Source organism: Rhamphochromis sp. 'chilingali', assembly GCF_963969265.1.
Source record: "Rhamphochromis sp. 'chilingali' genome assembly, chromosome: 17".
Taxonomy (NCBI): domain Eukaryota; kingdom Metazoa; phylum Chordata; class Actinopteri; order Cichliformes; family Cichlidae; genus Rhamphochromis; species Rhamphochromis sp. 'chilingali'.
The window spans coordinates 11,778,971-11,801,618 of NC_137944.1; the positions used below are offsets into that span (position 1 = coordinate 11,778,971).

At 42.7% G+C, this 22,648-nt stretch overlaps 3 protein-coding genes across 7 annotated transcripts in view; all 3 read left to right on the forward strand.

The window, feature by feature from the left end:
* Positions 1-11,504, forward strand: part of fhod3a (formin homology 2 domain containing 3a) — a 68,724-nt gene extending 57,220 nt beyond the window's left edge. For 3 of the 5 annotated variants that reach the window (XM_080862609.1, XM_080862612.1, XM_080862613.1), the window contains 13 exons: positions 465-776; positions 944-1,632; positions 2,794-2,934; positions 4,806-4,964; positions 5,069-5,251; positions 6,140-6,259; positions 6,351-6,512; positions 7,747-7,937; positions 8,115-8,319; positions 8,488-8,511; positions 8,707-8,914; positions 8,999-9,163; positions 10,633-11,504. In XM_080862609.1, the coding sequence (XP_080718735.1) occupies positions 465-776; positions 944-1,632; positions 2,794-2,934; positions 4,806-4,964; positions 5,069-5,251; positions 6,140-6,259; positions 6,351-6,512; positions 7,747-7,937; positions 8,115-8,319; positions 8,488-8,511; positions 8,707-8,914; positions 8,999-9,163; positions 10,633-10,715 (2,642 nt within the window). In that variant the 3' untranslated portion in view covers positions 10,716-11,504. The remainder of the gene's footprint in view (positions 1-464; positions 777-943; positions 1,633-2,793; positions 2,935-4,805; positions 4,965-5,068; positions 5,252-6,139; positions 6,260-6,350; positions 6,513-7,746; positions 7,938-8,114; positions 8,320-8,487; positions 8,512-8,706; positions 8,915-8,998; positions 9,164-10,632) is intronic. The other 2 variants (XM_080862610.1, XM_080862611.1) reach the window with 2 other exon arrangements.
* Positions 11,505-12,583: 1,079 nt separating this feature from the next.
* Positions 12,584-14,066, forward strand: LOC308384254 (glutathione S-transferase A-like; the record flags this gene model as incomplete). The annotated part of the gene is made up of 6 exons (XM_080862724.1): positions 12,584-12,751; positions 13,134-13,199; positions 13,303-13,408; positions 13,500-13,618; positions 13,706-13,791; positions 13,872-14,066. The coding sequence occupies 6 exons, from the start codon at positions 12,584-12,586 to the stop codon at positions 14,002-14,004; spliced, it is 678 nt and encodes a 225-aa protein (XP_080718850.1). The 3' UTR covers positions 14,005-14,066.
* A 1,008-nt stretch (positions 14,067-15,074) lies between these two features.
* LOC308384252 (glutathione S-transferase A-like) overlaps positions 15,075-22,648 on the forward strand; it is a 34,084-nt gene continuing 26,510 nt past the window's right edge. Inside the window, exons 1-3 of the mRNA XM_080862722.1 lie at positions 15,075-15,339; positions 16,328-16,393; positions 16,491-16,596. Of these exons, the coding sequence (XP_080718848.1) occupies positions 15,172-15,339; positions 16,328-16,393; positions 16,491-16,596 (340 nt within the window). The 5' untranslated portion in view covers positions 15,075-15,171. The remainder of the gene's footprint in view (positions 15,340-16,327; positions 16,394-16,490; positions 16,597-22,648) is intronic.

Here is a 22,648-nt window from a genome sequence, read left to right on the forward strand (position 1 = left end):
CAAAACATCCATGCAAGGAAACAGCCTCGTTTTGGGAGTGCACGCAAACTGAAGTTGTGTCGCTCACACAGGCTGGTGTTTGAGGCCTCGCGCTGCCGTGTTATTCTAACCCTGCCGGTCTCAGTGCGTGGACTGTGCTGTTGAGTTATGGGTGTCTACCGTGTACACGTGTGTGTTTCGGTGTAAACAGGAACTTAATTCTTCATTTCCTGCTCATATCCTGGTCCTGCCACAGCCTGGCTTTGTGTATGTGCTGTATTATTTACATTCTGTGTTTTTGCTTTTCTTGTCACGAGCAACACAGGTGCCTTTAAAATACATCTTTCAAACAGTATTTTGTCATAGATATGTCACATGTAGTGCCATACAGTATGTTTCTGTGTGACTGAACTTCAATGGAAGTTGTAAAAAAACATGAGAGGAGGTAAATAACTCTGTAAATAACTCTGATGTTTTTGTGACAGAAGAAGCCAACAACTTTAGTGCCAGCGTAGACGCAGAGGAGAAAGAGGCAGAAGCCACTGCTGAGGAAGAGGAAGGACGGAAAGATGTGGAAATAGAGGAGGAAGTGACAGCAGAAAGGGAAGAGGAAGAAGTTGAGGAACAGGCAGAGGAACCAGAGAAGGAGAGAGAGGAGGCAGAGGAGGACAGTGGCATCCTGAGCGACAAGGAACGGCAGAATGAGGAAGTAAATGAAAAGGACAACTGCTCAGCCTCCAGCATCTCCTCCGCCAGCAGCACTCTGGAAAGAGAGGAGAGGGGCAGCAATGAGAGCGGTGGGTTTTAAAAGGAAAAAGTGGAAATTAATAAATTTTTATGATTTAGATTTGGTTTCAAGAACCTGCATTTATGATTCATTTCACTCTAATGAAACTAGAAAGTCACTGAGCTGCAGTGTGCGTTTTGTTCCTTTCCGTCTTTAACCACATCGCCCTCTTTCCAGGCTTTAAGGAGGCAGAGGTGAATGAGAACTGCAACAAACTCCTCAACAGCAAACTCTTTATGCTCGACATGCTGTACTCCCAGAACAAGAAGCCCAGCGATGAGGAGGAAGAGGAAGATGTGGACAAGGAGAAGGGGGAAGGGGAGGACAAAGAGGCTCAGCAGGATGCAAACAGGCAACCTGGGGAAGACCAAGAGAAGAACAGCAGGGACGAGAAGTCGGACCATCGCGGCAGCATCCGACCGATCGCCGAGCGGTTCGGAGACTTGATCAAGGACATCAGCACGACTCACGCTCATTTGGACAGCCCAGCCAACGAGCCCCCTCCTCCCCCGCCCAAAAAGGAATCGGACACGATCTGGGACCAGCTGCTGGCCAGCCCTCGAGAGCTGCGCATCGGGGACATCAACTTCACCGACCTGACAGAGGAAGACGACAAGGACATCCTCGATGCCGTTTTGATGGGGGGCTGCGGCGAGCTCCCGCCCCTGCCTCCGCCTCCGCCCTGCATCCCCCGCTTCCCTCCACCCCCACCCATGTTGGGCAGTTGCCCTCCGCCACCACCCTTATTTGGCAGCATGAGGCCTCCACCACCTCCTTCATTTAACGCCCTAATTCCAGTGCCTCCTCCCCCAGAGCCGCCTCTCTTTAACAAAAAGAAGAAGACGATCAGACTCTTCTGGAGTGAGGTGAGAAAAAAAACACTCACGTTATAATTTTAATTATGAATGCAGAAAAGTACCAACAGATACAGTGTAATAAAATACCACCTGGAAAGCATCTGATTGGCTTCATTTTACAGCGTGACAGCTGCCTAAAACACACTGTCAGTGCAGCAAAAGCATAGGATAGGAAAACACACAATGGAACAATCAGTCATGGATTGGACTCCCCAGAGCTCAGACCTCAACATTATCGAGGCAGCGTGGAATCATCCTGACAGAGAACAGGATAAAAGACAGTCAATATCCAAAGAAGAGCTTTGAAAGTCCTTTAAGAAGCCCGGAGAACTATTCCTGAAGCCTGAAAGGAAAATACAGGAAAGTTTACCTAAAAGTGTTCAGGCAGAATAAAGGTGGTCGTACTGAATACGGACTTTGAAGCTTGTTATAATTGTACTTACTCTTGTTTTTACCTTTTTATACTATATTTCCAAGTGTGTTTGCTGACGTTGAAACAAATTGCTGTGCATGTTTCCCTATTTCTATATATTTGCTAGCAAAATATATAGAAATGAGGGGCGGGTGAAGACTTTTGCACGGCATTATAGTATGCTATAATTCGCACATCATTTAAATCCCTTATTCAACCGACAATAACACATCAAATACAGGCAACAGGACGTTGTTATTACATTTTGAAAAATATATTCCTACTGTGTTACACATTGTGAGCATTCAGGACCTGAGGTGTCCAGTCCTAGAGTATGTGTTAGTTTGTCTGGAAGTCTTTCGAGTGTTTTCTATTTCTTGCACGGTAGATTTATAACTTGGATCCGTCTGTGCAACAGTGAAGTATAATCACTTTCAGTGGTGATTTTTAATACTGCTCGAGGGCCTAAACAATATAAGCATTTAAGATTTATTCGACTATGTCCGTATTCTCTATTGCCGAAGATGCTATGGGCCAAAATACCAAGTTGATTTTTTTTTTTTAACTGCATGTTTCCATTAGCCAGTTAAGATGAAACAGTCACCAGAAACAATGACTCACTCAACATGTTCCTTTGGCCGCTGGTATTTGTGGTTCGTTGAGTTCAGAGTCTCTCATTTACCTCTTTTATTGTAGGAAGTGGGAGTCTGACACATGTCTCCATCTGATGCACTCATGCTTGTTTTGTTTGTGATCAGGTGCGTCCGACAGACTGTCAGTACAGGGACTACAAGAGGAGTGGAGAGTCATTCTGGTCCAAACTGGAACCGGTGAAGTTGGACACAGCCAAACTGGAACACCTGTTTGAGACAAAGTCAAAGGAAATACCAGTTACAAAGGTATGTAACTGTACGATACTGACTCCAAAAACTAGTTCTAGCAGCATCTAAGAGAAGTGCCGCGAGATTATCCATTTAATAACAATAAATAGAACTAGTTCAAAATTTGCTTTTTATATAAATTATCAAATCTTTGTCAAGCAGTTAAAAGTTTTTGTCCATTATTTTTTTTACTTTGAAGGCAGATTTTTCACAGGTTAAACAAGGTCATGTGTGTCTTGATCCTGATCAAACGGTGCAGTCGGTTGTAATTCTCACAAAGCCTCAAAATAAGAAAAATATGATCTGCAAAGAAGGGAAGATAAAGCCAGGCCTCTCGCACTTTGATCCACTGCTACCACCACCCCCCTCCCCCCCAATATATTTTTGAGCTGAATGAGTTAGTAGTAGGTCACTTCAGTTCAGCTACTGGACTACAAATAATGTGACGGCATGATGGTGGTCTGTAGTTATCAAAGCAGCAGTGGACCACCGGTGCACTGAAGCCATCTGAGGTCAGAAGAAGCTTCATTCATGTTGCTCTCATAATGTGCATTCTTAACCTTCCTATTAAAATAACATGGTTAGAATATTTTAAATCAAATAAAGTTTCCCTTCTACAGCCGGTGTACTTTTGTGACACGTATTTCTTTTGTCTCCAAGCTTAAAGGTACAGTCAGTCGTTTGTTTTTTATTTATTTAATAGAAAAAAAAGAATGTTGTACACATAAATTTACATTGAGTAGCGTGTAAGTACGTCTTCCAACAAACTGATGTATTCTCATGAGCTTAATCAATACATGAAAAATACATAGGACTAGACACTGGTTTGTGAAGTCCCACCATCATGTATGTGGCTATACAGCAGACACACATGTAGTACAACAAAGTTAGAGTAAAAAGGGAACTCAGGCATTTGCGTCCTGTGGAGGCAAATTTTAATTCATGTCTGCACGTTCCGACTCTGAATATGAAGGATCATACCATTTTTTTATCATCTGAGAGGGGTCCTGTTCATCAAAGAAGGAAAAATGGAGTGAAAAAAACAAAACACAACCACTATCTGAAAAAAATCTCTTGAATTGATTTCAGCGCTCTAACACAGCGGTCCCCAACCCCCGGGCCTCGGACCGGTACCGGTCCGTGAGTCATTTGGTACCGGGCCGCGAGAGTTGAGGCTCAGGTGTGAAAAGTATGGTTTTCAGGGTTTTTATCGGTTTTCAGCGTTATTTTGTTATCATTTTGATCGTTCACTCGGTTTTCCTTGGTCTTTTCACGTGTGTTATGAATACATCTTCTTTTTTTCGGTGCCGGTACTAGTTTTATTTTGTTGTATTTATCCGCGACACCTTAAAGGCCGGTCCGTGAAAATATTGTCGGGCATAAACCGGTCCGTGGCGCAAAAAAGGTTGGAGACCGCTGCTCTAACACACAAAAACATGCTATGAACATGCTTATTTATTCCCAATATTGTTGCAATTGCATACCGCCAGCAGAGTAGACATGCAACCCCTCTGTCTCCAGGTAGCTTAAAACTATTGGAAGGAAACATCAAACATATAAACTGTATTTACACATTGCATAGTTACAAAAAGACACATGTTAATCCTCGTCTTGTTCTAATAAAAAAACAGTCACAAGTTTCTGTTTGGATGGCAAAAAGGTCTTGTGGTCTTTGTACAAACTCACATTGTGTTGTACTTAAATTCCTACACAGTATATTAACTTTTCCTTCATTCTGGGAGTGCAGCTCCACGTTGTTGAAATTTCTAATCCTTACAAGCCCATAAACCAGACCACACTGAGAAACGAGACGCAGAAAATACAGGAGGGAGCAAAACAGAGATCCAGCAGTGACCCCCCCTCCCCCCGTCTGTATTTTTATGCTCCAGAAAACAGCGGCCGATGGCAAACGCCAAGAGATCATCGTTTTGGATTCCAAAAGGAGCAACGCCATCAATATTGGTCTGACAGTCCTGCCTCCACCTCGCACCATCAAGACAGCCATCCTCAACTTTGACGAGTATGCTCTCAACAAGGAGGGCATAGAGGTGAGAGATTCAAACAATGGTAAAAAAGAAAGGGAGTGATAAACAGATCACATCTGCACTTTGCTGTCCTCTCTAATCCCACAATTTCATTTTTCCCCTCGCAGAAAATCCTGACGATGATCCCCACAGAGGAGGAGAAGCAGAAGATTCAGGAGGCTCAGCTGGCCAACCCTGATGTCCCGCTGGGCTCTGCAGAGCAGTTTCTCCTCACCCTGTCCTCCATCAGTGAGCTCTCTGCCAGACTCCAGCTCTGGGCCTTTAAAATGGACTACGAGGCAACGGAGAAGGTGAAACAACAAAAACCTCAAGAGTGTTAAGAAAAATGTACTTTCCATAAGGGGAGGGAACCAACACCATCACTACATCCACATTTGAAATGATACTTAGCAAGTAAAAGTGGTTTCCTTAAAGCAGAAACAGACCACAGAGGTTTGAGCAAATGTGCTCAGCATGTGTGCTTATTGTGTGTACTCTTTAAACCCGTATCACTAAGTATCAACATCCTTTTAGTACAAAGAACATCCGCAAAGCATCAACATAGTTACATCATGACAAAATATGCACGCTTATTAGCGGCACCTCGTCTTCTTCTGGCACGGCGTCGTGTTTTATTCGAGCGAAGAATGCATCCAGGAGGAGAAGTTCAAAGCCAAAGCCTGGAGTATGAGAAACATGCTGCCCCTCTGTTACCGCCCTGTAAATTTTACAGCATCCAGCGGGATGTTGTTGTCTTTAATCTCCATGTAAGGCACGATTCCCCCCACCGCATATTCGGCAGAGCCGTGCTCCCGGCTCCGCTTTGGAAGTGGAAGCTTTAATGGAGGGAAGCACAGCATGCAGGCACACAAACACATGCACTCAAGAGAACCGGCTGCACAGAAACAAGAGGTCGACTTAATCAGAAACATGTTTCGTGCTGAAGTTTGACTGAAGCAGCAACCTCTGTGGCAACCTCTCGCGACCTTAAACAAGAGCAGATTTTAGGTGGCAGACAACATGCACCTGTTCGCTGTTTATTTAATGGCAGACTAATGAAACACATGTCTTTGGGAGTCTTAATTAACTTGTATAACTGTGTGTGTGTGTGTGTGTGTGTGTGTGTGTGTGTGTGTGTGTGTGTGTGTGTGTGTGTGTGTGTGTGTGTGTGTGTGTGTGTGTGTGTGTTTTCCTACTAGGAAGTAGCAGAGCCACTGCAGGATCTGAAGGAGGGTATGGATCAGCTGGAGAAGAACAAAACTATCCGCTACGTCCTCTCTACGCTGCTCTCCATCGGAAACTTCCTCAACGGCACCAATGTGAGTCATGACTATTACATCAGATTACTGGGAGACAAGTCAGTAGAATCTGAGTTTGTTTCTCAAAATAAACACAACATTCCTGTTCCAGGCTAAAGGCTTCGAGCTGACCTATTTGGAGAAGGTTCCAGAAGTAAAGGACACGGTCCATAAGCAGTCACTGCTCCATCACGTTTGCTCTGTGGTGGTGGAAAACTTCCCTCAGAGCACCGACCTCTACTCAGAGATAGGAGCCATCACGCGCTCTGCAAAAGTATGCTGTGCATTCACTGCTAACCTATTCTGCATCTCTACACTGTAAAAGATCAAGACTTACATTTGCTTGAATTTTGTCAAAATAAGTCCAAAAACCTAAAAAGATAAAACATAATTTTTTTCCCCTGACTGAACTGAAGTTGGAAGCACCTCACGCCACAATCAAATTATCAACCCGCAGCCAATAATCATTTAAATTTCAGAGCAGAAGGGGAAAGGAACCTTACCTGTTAAACATGCAAACAAAAGCTGTTGAGGAAAAGTGTATCCCTGGTTAGTTGTTGGTTGAATGTGTGTGTGTGATCCCAGGGCCTTTTTGAAGGTTGAGACGTGGTTTTTGGTTTAAAATTGGTGTTGTTTAGGATGAATTATTAGACACACATTTAAAAAAATGTATGTGCAAGAGTAGTTGTCCTAAATATTTATAACAATTAAAAGTTTCACTTCTATCACCATGAAAGTTTTGAATGTGGTTGGATACTTTTAGGTGACCTTATAAATACCATGCATTTTGATTTATTAGTGCTTAAAATAAATTTATGTATGACCAGAGGATTTTGACCCACTGTAGATTAAACTGTAGATTTGCAATGGCCAGATCAAGGCAAGAGCCAGTGGCATATAGAATAGTGTCATCAGCATGTAAATTCTACATTGCAGTTTTGAGTGGCTGAGATAAAGTTGCTTATATAGAGAGTGAATAAAAGAGGTCCAAGAATAGATCCCTGTGGAACACCTATATAAATGGTAAGTGGACTTTAAAATGGACCTGAAACCATTAGAGGGGCTGTTCATCCAGACAACTGAGAATCATTTTTGAAGTAAAATTCAATATAAGCCGAGGACATAAAGATGAACACACATATAGACATTCTTTAAATCTTTAGTATCATTTTACATAAATCTTGTAAATGGGCACTAACATCGGCATAACTTTGTGCTGAACATTGGGGAGGTCAAGATCTCTGTCTAAATAAATAAATAAATCTGCGTAAATTCCCAGATGATTAAACGTGCAACTATTTTGCTGGTAATAACTGAAATAAGTAAAGAAAATCAACAGCCTATTTATGCAAGATAATTCCTAATTTTATTGGGGGGTTATATTGGTTGGGTCTGATTATTGGAGGGGCCATAAACCCCAAATCTCCCTGGAAATTACGCCCCTGGGCACTAAGATATCCTGTGTTTGAGTAATTTGAATTGGATTGTATAAACGTTATTTTCAACAGGTGGATTTTGACCAGCTGCAGGAGAACTTGTGTCAAATGGAGCGGCGCTGCAAAGCCTCGTGGGACCACCTGAAGGTGATTGCCAAGCACGAGATGAAGCCCCAGCTGAAGCAGAAGATGTCCGACTTCCTCAAAGATTGCGCAGAGCGAATCATCATCCTTAAGATTGTTCACCGCAGGATCATCAACAGGTAGCTCGTCTCACAGTTTGAATCATGTATTATTGATGTTTACCACAAAAAAAAACAAAAAACTAATTAGTCTACTAAAACCAACACTGTGCTGTGTGAATGAGGAAATCTGTGTAGTGCAACACATAAAACAGGAGGTAGGAAGAGTTGCCATCACCCTCATCTTCTTCCTTTCAGGTTCCACTCCTTCCTGCTGTTCCTTGGTCACCCGGCCTACAGTGTGAGAGAGATCAGCGTCCACAGGTTCAGTAAAATCCTCAGCGAGTTTGCGCTGGAGTACCGGACCACCCGAGAGCGTGTGCTGCAGCAGAAACAGAAACGAGCCGACCATCGCGAGCGCAACAAGACCCGAGGAAAGATGATCATGGACGTAAACACTGCTGTGAGTATTTCTCTCTCTCAAACACGCGCGCGCACACACACACACACACACACACACTTCCAACCCCTTTTTGTTCTTCAAACTGAAGTGCTGCTTTTTCATCTTTCTCGCTTCATTCTATTCTATCCGCAACTATTCTTTGACTTTCACTCTTTATTTCTCCCATAGTCTGATGATGAAGAGGAGCGTGAGGTATCAACTGTCTGTGTGTTTGTGTGCATGAATCCACTAACTGCATCTAAACGACTAAACGATACGTCAAAGGCACCAGGCACTGTACTGTTTGCAGTTGGATGTTTTTCTTGGTGCTTCCACTTTGCCGTGTTAAAGTTCAGAATACTCAGCTGCTAAATTCTGATCCTCTTTGATTCCGTCTCGCTCCAACAGTGTGGTCGGAGTAGCGCAGGGAGCAACAACAGCGCCCCCAGTGGGGGTCAGGAAATTGAGCAGCCTCAGGGTTTGGAGCATGCCGAGGATGCTGCAGAGCACGAGCACATGAAAGCGGTGCTGAGAACCAGCCTCAGTGGCAGTGACAAGGAGGGCAGCGGCGTGCCGGGACTGCGGACACGGACCAGGTCACGGCCTGGACGAGGAGGTGGGGAAGGGAGAAAGAAGATTTCTGGAGTTGGGTCACTCGAAAGGATTTCCCTACTAAAGATTTTCTCACCTGTTTATGCAGGACGCAGCATGCAGGCATGGACTCCGCCTGTGGAGGACCCTCAGATCTGTGGAGATGATGCTGCAGACGAAATCATGGAGCGCATAGTGAGGTCAGCCACTCAGGGTCCAGGAACCAGAACCCAGCCCAGAGAGAGGAGGAGATCCAGGGCCAACCGCAAGTCATGTACGAGCTCACCTCTGTCCCAACTGCACATGTCACGCTAATTTAAGTTCTGAATATATCAGGTTTTCAAACTGAAAGCATGACCATGAAAATGTATCTAATCTAAGAAGCTGACTGCACCGTGGATGATGAGTAACACCTCCAAGAAGACATCAGGAAACAAGCATAAGAAAAAATATGTGAAATATAGTTTGAGATTTTTCAAAAAAGAAAAAAAAACACTTCAAAATCATGACACTGCTTTCATATAAATATAAAGCTAAATACAGCAATCAGAGTAGCTGAAAGCGAAGGGAAATTAAGCACCTTAAAGTCACTACAGGCAAAAACATAATTGTTTCTACATGAGGTAGAGTACAGTTTGTAGACTGTATATAAAAGATGGACTCTATACAGATCCTTAAATGACACACTGTGGTTATTAAAGTCCTGCTGCTGAAACCACAAGCATGGTGTTTTATCTGTCTTATCTTTCTAAAACCAAACATTACCTACCTGGTGCCTGGTGGGTCTAACATGAAACCGAGTTTTCACACACACACACACACACACACACGTATATAGTTATTTTTTGCTTCCCAAACATGTTTTATTTCATACTAGTAAATGTCTGCTTAGATGTATATTTTAGTATTTTATTTGTTGGAAATTTCAGAAAGTTGTTGCATATTTAATGAGAGTATATTTCATTCGCTCATTCGGATCAAGGAGTCTAACCCATGCTTGAGTCAAAGGCTCTCATAAACCCCCAGCTGCTCCACTCTGCATGCCAAATATACACGTTTCTCTCCAATGTCTCCATTAAATGTGCTCAGAGTAGAAGATATGTTTTCCACATACTCTGAGCCAGAAATCATTACTTCAGCAGCTTTTACATAAGTTTTTACATACCAGACTTTCCAGCTCAGGTCCTGTGTGTTGGAACCTTTCAGATCCTGATTTTTTTTCTAGCAGCACATTGATAGGAAATAAAGTCATAAAACGTAATATTCAGAATCCTCCGTGTGTAAACAGTTTATTTTTTCTATTAGTCAACAAAGTGAAATTTGGCTTTATCTCATACTTAGACATCTCTTTGCAAATACCGAGGTGGTAATTTAGATGGCTAGGAGCTCATCTGCATGTTTAAACATGCAATTTCAAAAAACCTATTCACGTCAAAAAATAGATTTCTAATGTAAGCACTCAACTGCATAAGTTTAATGGTTATTTATGGCCTCTTAATTACATGTTCACCATTAATTTCTCTGTTTAAAACCAAGTAAATATGACTGTTATTTGTTGATTGTTACCAAAGCCGAGATATGGATTGTAATAAACCCCATGCAGAGCAGATGTAAGTCTCAGCAGGTTAATTACAGTATATTATAAATCCTGGAGCATGCATTCAGTTAGTACGTAGTGCAGAACTGGAGAACATGAAAACATCACACGACTGCACGGTGACTCTCCGCGTCTTCTCTTCACAGTGAGGCGGACGCTGAAAAACGGCCTGACGCCAGAAGAAGCTCTCGCTTTAGGGCTAACTGATTCCCCAGAGCCACAGATGTGATCATCCACCTCTCGCCGTGAAAACTCAGCTTCAGATGTCTGTGTGAAATCTCTGTCAGCCTTTGTCCTTTTAGGTTTTTCCCAGCGGCTCTTTCTGCCTGATGTTTCTGAGTGAAGAGGCGGCATTACGACATTTTCACCTTCCAGAAGAAACAGTGGAGGTCATGAGGGAATGCTTCTCATAAGGACTGATTCTGTTCAGTTAGGCAAGGAAAAGGAAAATGTATTCAAGTGACGCTGCCTCTACACTGAATTATTTATTTATCTGAAAACGATTTGAATGCTGGGATGATTTTCGCTTGTGAGTGTCAGCAGCTGTGACGTCACCGTTTTTGGGGTTTGTGTTTTTTTTTTTTTTTCTTCATTTGTTTAAACTGTGAATTTTGGTTGTGAAGTTTGCCAGGCTGAGGATGAATTTGAATTTGTTCCCTGGAGAAAAAACAAAGATTATCAGTGAGAGCATCTACACATCTGAAAAGTAATGAGCGTGGCTGTGCTTTTGTAGGGACGCGAAAGATTATCAAGCTGATGAGTGCCTTTCACTTCAAAGGGGCGATGCTGTACCTCCGTTCTCTCTTCGTTAACGTATTCACGTCCTAAATTTCACTTCCTAAGGCATGGTTCTCATGAGTATTACTGTTGAAAATCTTCTCTGTTTTGTTTGTTTTTTGTTTTTTTTCAGTATTTATTTGCAAAGCTCTGACGTCTTGCACCTTAAATAACATTAAAGTGGACCCATTGTGCTCATTTCCCACTCCATATTTTTAGTTTTTTGGCTCCGCTAGTTTAAAAAGAAACCCCCCCCCCCCCCCCCCCCCCCCCCCCCCCCCGCCCTTTAAGCCAACTCTTTTCTGATTGGCTTTCTCTTAAAAACAAAAGATTTGATCGTATTAGGGATATCTGCTCTCATCGATCATACAGTGCCATGAGTAGGAAAGAAAAAAGGCTCAGTTTTGAAGTGTGTGGCTCACGGGGTTACTGCATATATGCTGACACGCTTACTTGAAACTGCATACGCCAGTGTAACAGTGCATATTTGCCAGAAAACGAGGAAGAGCATAATAAGTCCACTTTAATAGTCTCATGCTGAAATGAACGACTGAAAACACAAAAAATAGTTTTTATCTCAGAGGAACTGTTTGTAAAGTGTAAAAAGAAAAAAAAATGGACTTTTTTTTAAAAAAACAAAACAAAAACATTTTAATAATCTATTTTGAGGAACATGCAGACAGTTCTGCATGATATGTGTAAATGCCCTTGTCAGCTGCCAGGTCCTAAATACTGTAAACTCTACAGTGTGCATGTTTAGTGCATTTCACATTGTGTATTATTTTTGTAATTGCTGTAGAAACGTGTATTATAGTCTGAGACAAAGGATCAATTGTGGCTTGTTTTTTCTTTTTGTGAATTGAAGAAATGTGTTGCTCCCTGCTAAGAGAGAGAGAGAGAAACAGAGGGAGGAGCATTATCTGGACGTTTGATTTGAGCTCTGTGGTCACACTCTGTCACGTACCAACTTGAACAGTCTAGACGCAAGAAACTGGGAAACACCACTGCATGAATGCCATGTAGTGAGCTGAACGTTCTTATAAACACTTTCACTTGAAATGCCGTGTATACACATTCTGCAATAAAATAAAAACCATAGAGTGCAAACTTGGATCTGCGTGTCATTCCTTCCCCCAGCGTTCACCTCTGTGATTGTGAGCCACGTGGTGTGGTTCTACTTGATAACCTTTGGAATAATCAGGTGCCGTAAAATGCGCTGCTGCTGCTCGCTTTACGGTGTTTGTCCAGTTTGTGCAGCTCTGCATTCATTCATGGTTTTGTTAATCAGTGCTCAGCGCTGCGTCTTTGGTCCCTGCGTCCATGGCAAAGTTAATGAGTCTGCTGTGGGGGGCTGGATCAGCTCCCTGCTGGCGTGTTATGATCACTCTGGAGGAGAAGAAGCTGCAGGGTTACAAACGCAAACTGCTGTCCTTTGAGAAAGGAGAGCACAAATCTCAGGAAGTCTTGGAAGTCAACCCAAGAGGACAGGTAGGTGCACATAATGATCACAGCAAAGTGTACAACCATGACATAACAGCCTTAAAAAAAAAAAAAAAGTATTATAGTTATTTTAACACATATCAACAGGGGTAGCGTCTGGATAGAAGACCAGTCTCTTACTGACAGAGATGAAGGCACAATGTGGGAGCAGCTAACACATAGACTGTATGTAAAAGATGTCTGTAGAGTCCCTGTTCAGGTGTGTCTGTAAGCTTGTTTTTCAAACTATGGGTACAACACACAAACAGGGGCATCTGCTAATTCGTCCTAAATAACGTGCTCTCAAAGGCACTAACAGCACAGATACAAGGTGCACTACACAATGATGAGCCTCAAAACCTGACGTCTTCTGCCAATTTTTTTCTGTCAGCTTCCCGCGTTCAAGCACGGAGACATCATCCTGAATGAGTCCTGTGCAACATGCTTATACCTCGAGGTAAACGGCAATATTTTAATTGATTACTTGAATTTATTGTATTTATAATTTGTTTAGCTTTTAGTACACTGCTTTGATTATTGTTTTCTCACTGTTGAAACAGAATCAGTTTAAGTCTCAGGGCATCAAGCTGATTCCTGACAGTGCTGATGACCAAGCCGCGATGTACCAACACATGATGGAGGGCCTTGCCCTCACTGATAAACTCAGTAAGTTACACTTGCACAAGTCTGAGCGCTGAGTTACAGAGGGGACAGAAGCCATGAAAACAGTCACACATTAATGTGCGTTCTGCTTCAGATTCAGTTATCTACTACGACTGCTCCGTCCCTGAAGAGGAGAGGCACGACTTTGCTGTAAAGAGAAACAAAGAGGCTCTGACTGCTGAACTCAAACTGTGGGAGGGTTACCTGGAGAATGTACGAACAATACGCACACACTTGTGTACACTTGCAGGCACTCACACACTGTGTTGACAGTACTGCGTCTTTCACTTCTCCATCTAGGTGGCTGCTGGCTCATACCTAGCAGGGGCCTTCTCCCTAGCCGATGTGATCGTCTTTCCAAGCATCGCTTGTGCATTTTGTTTCGGGTGGGTAGCTAAGCAGTTGATTTGTGTGAAGCTGCAGTCCAATCGCCTTTTTCCAGTAACATGATGTGTTTTCTCTTTAGGCTGTCTGTGGGGCGTTATCCTAAATTGGCCAAATATTACAGCCTGCTGAAGAACAGAGCCAGCATTAAAACCACGTGGCCCCCACACTGGGTGGCCAGTCCACAGGGTTATGACATCCTGAAGGACCTCTGAAACACAAAGAATCCTCCCTTTGTCATTTTAGAGAATTCCTGTAAGTCTGTGAAATAAAAACATTTAAACAGCTTGCTTACTGTACTCTTAATTTTTCACAAGATTTTTTTTTATTCTTAAAACTTGACCACAGCAGCAACAAATCACCTTATAGATAAAGCTTTGTTAGAGCACTTTGGTTTTGGGTCCTTCTCCCATGTAGTGAGTGGCAATATGACCTTTTTGTAGTGTGAGGAGAAAGTTTTCCATCATGTTGGGCGGCTTTCAGAGTCACCTCCTCCATTCACATGTAGGATCCTAGAAGGGTCATTTCTAGGATGACTTTGTTCTCTTTATATGCTCCAATTAAGATCAATTGTCAAAGAATATGGAATTTCATTTAACTATTATGCTGATGACTTAGTGATCTATCTCCCTCTCAAATAAATAAATGAATGCAGTGATCGGGCCTTTGCTGTAGCTGACTCGGAACTTTGGACCTGCTTGCTGCTTCACATCAGGACCTGACCACTGTCTTTTAAAACATATTTTTTATTCCTTGGCTTTTTCTCTGAGTCTTAACATTCATTATTTGTGTGTATTGTGTTTTTTTTTTATTGCTTTTACTGGCTTATTTTATTTTTACATCACTCAGGCTGACGCTTGCTGTTTATATATTTGTTTAAAAATAAAATGACTTAATGTTGCAATTTGCAATAAATATTAACACAGCTTCCATCAGTTATTCTTCATAAAAACAGCTTATTTATTTCAGGTCAGTCACCTTTCTAATTATGCTTAAATACTATATAATACTATATTGTATTGGGATAGAGGCATATGTGAATATTTGGAGGAGGATGTGTACAATGTACATCTTGTCATCGACTACACAAAGTGCAGAAGGTAAACAAAGAAACAAATATTTTATTTTTTTTATTAATTCATTTTATTTATTTCAACAAATCATTCAGTGGTGACTATCAAAAATATAAAGGAGGCAAACTGATAGAAGATGACTGAGTTGTAGTTTTTTCTTCCAGCCAGTAGATGGCAATCACGCTCTTATAAAAGCTTGACATCCCCTCCTACAAACCATAAGAAAAGTAAGTTGAGTTTGTCGTCTGCGCATTTGCTTTGTGCGTCCAGTTCAGTGACCGTCCAAACTGTGAATCTCAAGTTAAAGCCATGGCCAAGGCAATGACTCTGCTGTGGGCGACCGGCTCTTGTCCCTGTTGGAGGGTGATGATCGCTCTGGAGGAGAAGAACCTGCAGGGCTACAACCAAAAACTGCTGTCCTTCGATAAAATGGAGCACAAGTCCAAAGAAGTGTTAGATATAAACCCCAGGGGACAGGTAGGGAGGAGCTTTTATCAAATCACCCCGTATAACTAACAAAACACTTGACTTTGCACCGTAATATTATATAATTGCCTCACGTTAACGTCACGGTCATAAACACTGATATCTGCGCTGTTGCTCTGCAGGACGGTTAACGGATAAAGAGTTGCAGTAACGGCGGCAAATAGTGTCAACTCTGATTAATGCTTTTACAAAATCATAAAAACTGAACGTTTCATTTAGCGTATATTCATTTACTCAAGGAAATTTTTTTCTTCAAGGAAGACGCTTCAGGACACGCCCTGCTGCACCTGATTGGATGAGCATTTCTCGGGAGCTGACACGTGCTCGAAAAAATATGGGCTGTAGAGATGAGCACGCGAGTTTGCAGCAGTGTTTCGAACTGCACCAACATGGCGGCTCGTTTACGTTAGAGAAAAGTTAACGGAAATGTGTTTATGAAAGCATCTGAGGCGAGAAATGCACCGTGTAGCTGTCTTCATTTATCATAAAAACCGACTAGTTTAAAATGTTTAAATGCATATTAAAGCTTTAAGATAACCAGTTTGAACTTGACTAGCATATACTAGCACACTTCCATCAGACTTTAAATGCGTCTTATTGAATTTATTAGGGAACAGCACAAAAGCAGGACAGTGTTAAATAAAATGTAGAAATGAGGGGTTGTATCGTTGAATATGGGCTCTTGAATATAACCTGCAGCTGACTAAGTGTAGTAAAATAAGCAGTTTAATTTACATCTTTACACTTTCCAAATCTCAGACTGGAAACTGGCCTTTAACCATAAATATGGGAAACACTGCAGAGTGTTATTTTATCCCAGTAAAGTTCTGTTAAAATAAGTAATCAATTTTTTTTAATTGTATTTGTTTGATATACAAACGGTTAACCTAATTAACACCCAGTAGCCTTAGCATTAAAACCTGTTATACAGTACCTAATGACAGTTTTCTTGCTGACACTATTATAATTTCTTTTTCAGATTCCCACTTTCAAACATGGAGACAATGTCATCAATGAATCTTATGCAGCCTGTTTTTACCTGGAGGTGAGAACGTCATTTTGACAAAATATTCACTCACACTGAATGCAACATCACAAAATGTGCCCCAGTTAAATGTGTGTCTTTTCCTAATGTCTTGCAGAGCCAGTTTAAATCCCAGGGAACCAAACTGATCCCAGATGGCCCAGCAGAACAAGCTCTGATGTACCAGCGCATGTTTGAGGGTCTCACATTCTACGAGAAACTCAGTAAGTGTTATCTGTATTTTCAAATCCTGATTTCTTCTTTTATAAATTATTCATCTAAACCTCAATTCTCTCAAGGAACTTAGGAATGCTGCAAAATGCATATCTCAGATTTTAAAGGAACCATTTTTAATCAGAGTATTGCATAAAGTCAGTTACACTTGTAGGATATTGATCTGGTCAGTTTAGTAGCAGATGGTAGCATGAGGCGATACCTGGACCCTAGAGGTATTCCAACTCCTCCAGGATACGAACCATTGACAGAAGGTTTGCTGTGTCTCCTAGCACAATCTCAAGAGCATGGAGGAGATTCCAGGAGACAGGAAGTTGCTGTAGATGGTCCTTAACCCATCTTCTTTGTGCAAGAAGGAACAGGGTGAACACTGCCAGAACTTGAATATGACCCCCAGCAGGACACTGGCATGAATGTCTGACTAAACAATCAGAAACTGACTTCATGAGGGTGGCCCCTGTCCTCACTGCCTGACGCCATGGAGCCAGATTTGCTTTTGCCATAGACTAGCAGAATTGGCAGGTTCATCACTGGTGCTCTGTGTCTGCAATCTGACATCTAGTGGTAACATTTTGCATCTGTAACGTTAATTAAGTGTGCCTATGCGAAGGCACACTTATTACTATTGCTCGGATTTATTAAGTGTGCCTATGCGAAGGCACACTTATTACTATTGCTCGGATTTATTATTATTATTATTATTATTAAGTGTGCCTATGCAAAGGCACACTTATTACTATTGCTCGGATTTATTATTATTATTAAGTGTGCCTATGCGAAGGCACACTTATTACTATTGCTCGGATTTATTATTATTATTATTATTATTATTATTATTCTTTTTCCGCCTGAAATTTTGGACCTTAACTCGCCCCACAGTTTTGAGACAAGGTTTACATATGATATATCATTGTGTGCGGCTGGAGCTGGAATGAGTTGCTATGACTTTTGGTGTTTATTACTTCTATAGTTTTTTAAATATGAATATTTTAATGCAAGTTTTTTCCCATTGAAATGAATGGAGAACAAGAAAACTTCATTTGTGGTGTGCTGGCTCACTCTAGTGGTATGTCGGGAGTAATGCGAGGCGGCCGCTGTGTCCCTGTGGACGCTTTTATTTTGTATAACTACCGGAAGTAGTTCCTGTGTACTGACGCTAGCTGGGTAGCTTGCGCCGCGTCGCTTAAAAAGCAGCCGGGCTTGTCTTAAACTTAAGAGGCTGACGCTCGCTAAACCACCCGATCGCTCGCCAAGCGACTGTTTCACACTGGACTTATTTTTCGTTTATATGGGCCGATGATGAAAAACTGAGTTGTTTGGTGGTGGCTAACGCGGAGCTAGCTAGCCACCGGTATGTGTCTCTTTCCCCTCATATGTGGGGAAAGAAACATGTGAGGCGGCCGCCGATCGACCGGTTTTCAGGTGAGAATGTAGGTGTGTAAACGTCAAATATCTGCTCGTTTTGTCAAAACATCCCATATTAGCAACAGATTTCTCACGATGTTGCTGCTAGCCGGCTAGCTAGTTTGGCCGGCCGGCTAGCTAGCTCGGCTAGCTAGCGCCGCTTCGCTCAAAAGCACCCAGGCTTGGCTTTCAGTGAGGCGTCTCTAACTCCTTTCACCCCCGATCGCTCCGCAAACAGTCTTTGTCTTAGCTGGACTTATTTTTCGTTTATATGGGCCGATGATGCTGGTCGATGTGGAAAAAATAACTGAGTTGTTCATATACCGGTGGCTAGCTAGCTCCGCGTTAGCCACCGGTATATGTCTCTTCCCCTCGTATGCGGGGAAAGAAACACCGATCGACCGGTGGTGGCTAACGCGGAGCTCAATCGTGGATAAGGGAAACCCAATGCAGGAGAAGCAGGCGGCTGGTGAACTGAATTTCAGGTAAGACGTTATTAACTGCACTCTATTTGGGTCAGATATAAACCGAGTTTAGGTGTAGTTTATTTTCGTTGTGCTGACAGTTACAATAACTGTACTGCGTGCTAGCTAGCACGACGGAGTTTCTATACAGCTGTGCGCGCTAAGTTACTGATTTTGAACTTTATGACAGCCTCCCCTATTTTCAGGCGAGAATGTAGGGGTGTAAACTTCAAATATCTGCTCGTTTTATCAAGAAGTCCCATATTTTATCAAGAAGTCCCATATCTCTCACGATGTTACTGCTAGCGCCGCATGGCAGCTAGCTGGCTAGGGCGGCTTGGCTGACACCTAGGCCGGGCTGACTGATACCCAGGCCGGCTCACGCTCTCGTTTCACCGCCGCATGGCGGCTAGCTGGCTAGCGCGGCTTGGCTGCCACCCAGGTCGGGCTGGCTGACACCCAGGCTGGGCTGGCTGACACCCAGGCCCGCTCACGCTGTCGTGTCACCCCTAGTCTTTCGTGATGACTCTTGGTTGGCTGCTGGACTTATTTTTCATTTATATGGGCTGGTGATTCAGTATGAGTGTCCGGTGAACTGAATGTCAGGTAAGACGTTATGTATATGTAAGGTAGTGACTGGAATAAGTCACAAGGTGTCGCTGTTGAGCTGCATATATGTTGTAAATTTTAGAAATTTTGACCATTTGTCCTCTGCAGGACACCGTAGTTCAGATTTCTCGTTCGCGTGGGCGCCATCTTGGTTCAGTGTTTACTGTGATGTGCAAAGGTAAGCACTGTCAGTGGCGAACTGCATTGGTTTTGTTTAAAAATAAGTGTTCCACTGTGTAAAATAGCGGTTTGTCATTTAAGCCGAGCAAATATTTTGTTTATTGAGAGGTTCATGTATTGTCTGATGAGAGTATGAGACAAAGATATACTTTTCTTTCTTACTCTCATATAAAATATTTAGCTTTTATTAAATAGTTATCTGAATCTTACAACCAAAGTTTGTATAATAATACACAAGATTGGCTGTAGACCATTGTTAATCATTCAGAACACTGTGTAAAAATAACAAAAAACAAAAAGTGAATGAAAAGTGCATAAATATTTATTTTACGTGTTTGACGTGTGTGGCAGGGCGTGGTCTGCAGTGCCGCTGCAGGGGAGGTGGACCCACCTCAGCGGCATCTGCAATCACGCCTCTCAGGTGTAAAGTCTGTGCTCTCTCTGCTTTTTTTTTTTTTTTTTTTTTTTTTTGTGTATGTGTCGGGCTATGAGATGAAAAGCTACAGCCGGCTGTGTGGGTACAGCAACTATGTGTGAAAAGTGGTCCATAACGTAATGCTTCAAAGTGTGTTCATGCAAACATTGTCGGGTCTGCTTATGAACCTCTGCGCACAGCGTCTACAAATTGGGGCTGTACGAAGTCACCTCATCTTTACACAAAACTGTAAGCTGTCATCTGTGAGGCGCGAGCGGTGTTTGGTTTTACCATAGTTCATGGTGGAGAATGGCTGCTCCGGTGAGTTTTGCTCTCTGTAGCCGTTTGAATGGCAAACTATACTGATTAGCGGCGGCATAGGCACACTTAAAATTTCTTCAGAAATTTTCGCTTTCTAGTTATTATTATTCTTTTTCCGCCTGAAATTTTGGACCTTAACTCGCCCCACAGTTTTGAGACAAGGTTTACATATGATATATCATTGTGTGCGGCTGGAGCTGGAATGAGTTGCTATGACTTTTGGTGTTTATTACTTCTATAGTTTTTTAAATATGAATATTTTAATGCAAGTTTTTTCCCATTGAAATGAATGGAGAACAAGAAAACTTCATTTGTGGTGTGCTGGCTCACTCTAGTGGTATGTCGGGAGTAATGCGAGGCGGCCGCTGTGTCCCTGTGGACGCTTTTATTTTGTATAACTACCGGAAGTAGTTCCTGTGTACTGACGCTAGCTGGGTAGCTTGCGCCGCGTCGCTTAAAAAGCAGCCGGGCTTGTCTTAAACTTAAGAGGCTGACACTCGCTAAACCACCCGATCGCTCGCCAAGCGACTGTTTCACACTGGACTTATTTTTCGTTTATATGGGCCGATGATGAAAAACTAACTGAGTTGTTTGGTGGTGGCTAACGCGGAGCTAGCTAGCCACCGGTATGTGTCTCTTTCCCCTCATATGTGGGGAAAGAAACATGTGAGGCGGCCGCCGATCGACCGGTTTTCAGGTGAGAATGTAGGTGTGTAAACGTCAAATATCTGCTCGTTTTGTCAAAACATCCCATATTAGCAACAGATTTCTCACGATGTTGCTGCTAGCCGGCTAGCTAGTTTGGCCGGCCGGCTAGCCGGCTAGCTAGCGCCGCTTCGCTCAAAAGCACCCAGGCTTGGCTTTCAGTGAGGCGTCTCTAACTCCTTTCACCCCCGATCGCTCCGCAAACAGTCTTTGTCTTAGCTGGACTTATTTTTCGTTTATATGGGCCGATGATGCTGGTCGATGTGGAAAAAATAACTGAGTTGTTCATATACCGGTGGCTAGCTAGCTCCGCGTTAGCCACCGGTATATGTCTCTTCCCCTCGTATGCGGGGAAAGAAACACCGATCGACCGGTGGTGGCTAACGCGGAGCTCAATCGTGGATAAGGGAAACCCAATGCAGGAGAAGCAGGCGGCTGGTGAACTGAATTTCAGGTAAGACGTTATTAACTGCACTCTATTTGGGTCAGATATAAACCGAGTTTAGGTGTAGTTTATTTTCGTTGTGCTGACAGTTACAATAACTGTACTGCGTGCTAGCTAGCACGACGGAGTTTCTATACAGCTGTGCGCGCTAAGTTACTGATTTTGAACTTTATGACAGCCTCCCCTATTTTCAGGCGAGAATGTAGGGGTGTAAACTTCAAATATCTGCTCGTTTTATCAAGAAGTCCCATATTTTATCAAGAAGTCCCATATCTCTCACGATGTTACTGCTAGCGCCGCATGGCAGCTAGCTGGCTAGGGCGGCTTGGCTGACACCTAGGCCGGGCTGACTGATACCCAGGCCGGCTCACGCTCTCGTTTCACCGCCGCATGGCAGCTAGCCGGCTAGCTGGCTAGTGCGGCTTGGCTGCCACCCAGGTCGGGCTGGCTGACACCCAGGCTGGGCTGGCTGACACCCAGGCCCGCTCACGCTGTCGTGTCACCCCTAGTCTTTGTGATGACTCTTGGTTGGCTGCTGGACTTATTTTTCATTTATATGGGCTGGTGATTCAGTATGAGTGTCCGGTGAACTGAATGTCAGGTAAGACGTTATGTATATGTAAGGTAGTGACTGGAATAAGTCACAAGGTGTCGCTGTTGAGCTGCATATATGTTGTAAATTTTAGCAATTTTGACCATTTGTCCTCTGCAGGACACCGTAGTTCAGATTTCTCGTTCGCGTGGGCGCCATCTTGGTTCAGTGTTTACTGTGATGTGCAAAGGTAAGCACTGTCAGTGGCGAACTGCATTGGTTTTGTTTAAAAATAAGTGTTCCACTGTGTAAAATAGCGGTTTGTCATTTAAGCCGAGCATATATTTTGTTTATTGAGAGGTTCATGTATTGTCTGATGAGAGTATGAGACAAAGATATACTTTTCTTTCTTACTCTCATATAAAATATTTAGCTTTTATTAAATAGTTATCTGAATCTTACAACCAAAGTTTGTATAATAATACACAAGATTGGCTGTAGACCATTGTTAATCATTCAGAACACTGTGTAAAAATAACAAAAAACAAAAAGTGAATGAAAAGTGCATAAATATTTATTTTACGTGTTTGATGTGTGTGGCAGGGCGTGGTCTGCAGTGCCGCTGCAGGGGAGGTGGACCCACCTCAGCGGCATCTGCAATCACGCCTCTCAGGTGTAAAGTCTGTGCTCTCTCTGCTTTTTTTTTTTTTTTTTTTTTTTTTTTTTTTTTTTTTTTTTTTTTTTTTTTTTGTGTGTATGTGTCGGGCTATGAGATGAAAAGCTACAGCCGGCTGTGTGGGTACAGCAACTATGTGTGAAAAGTGGTCCATAACGTAATGCTTCAAAGTGTGTTCATGCAAACATTGTCGGGTCTGCTTATGAACCTCTGCGCACAGCGTCTACAAATTGGGGCTGTACGAAGTCACCTCATCTTTACACAAAACCGTAAGATGTCATCTGTGAGGCG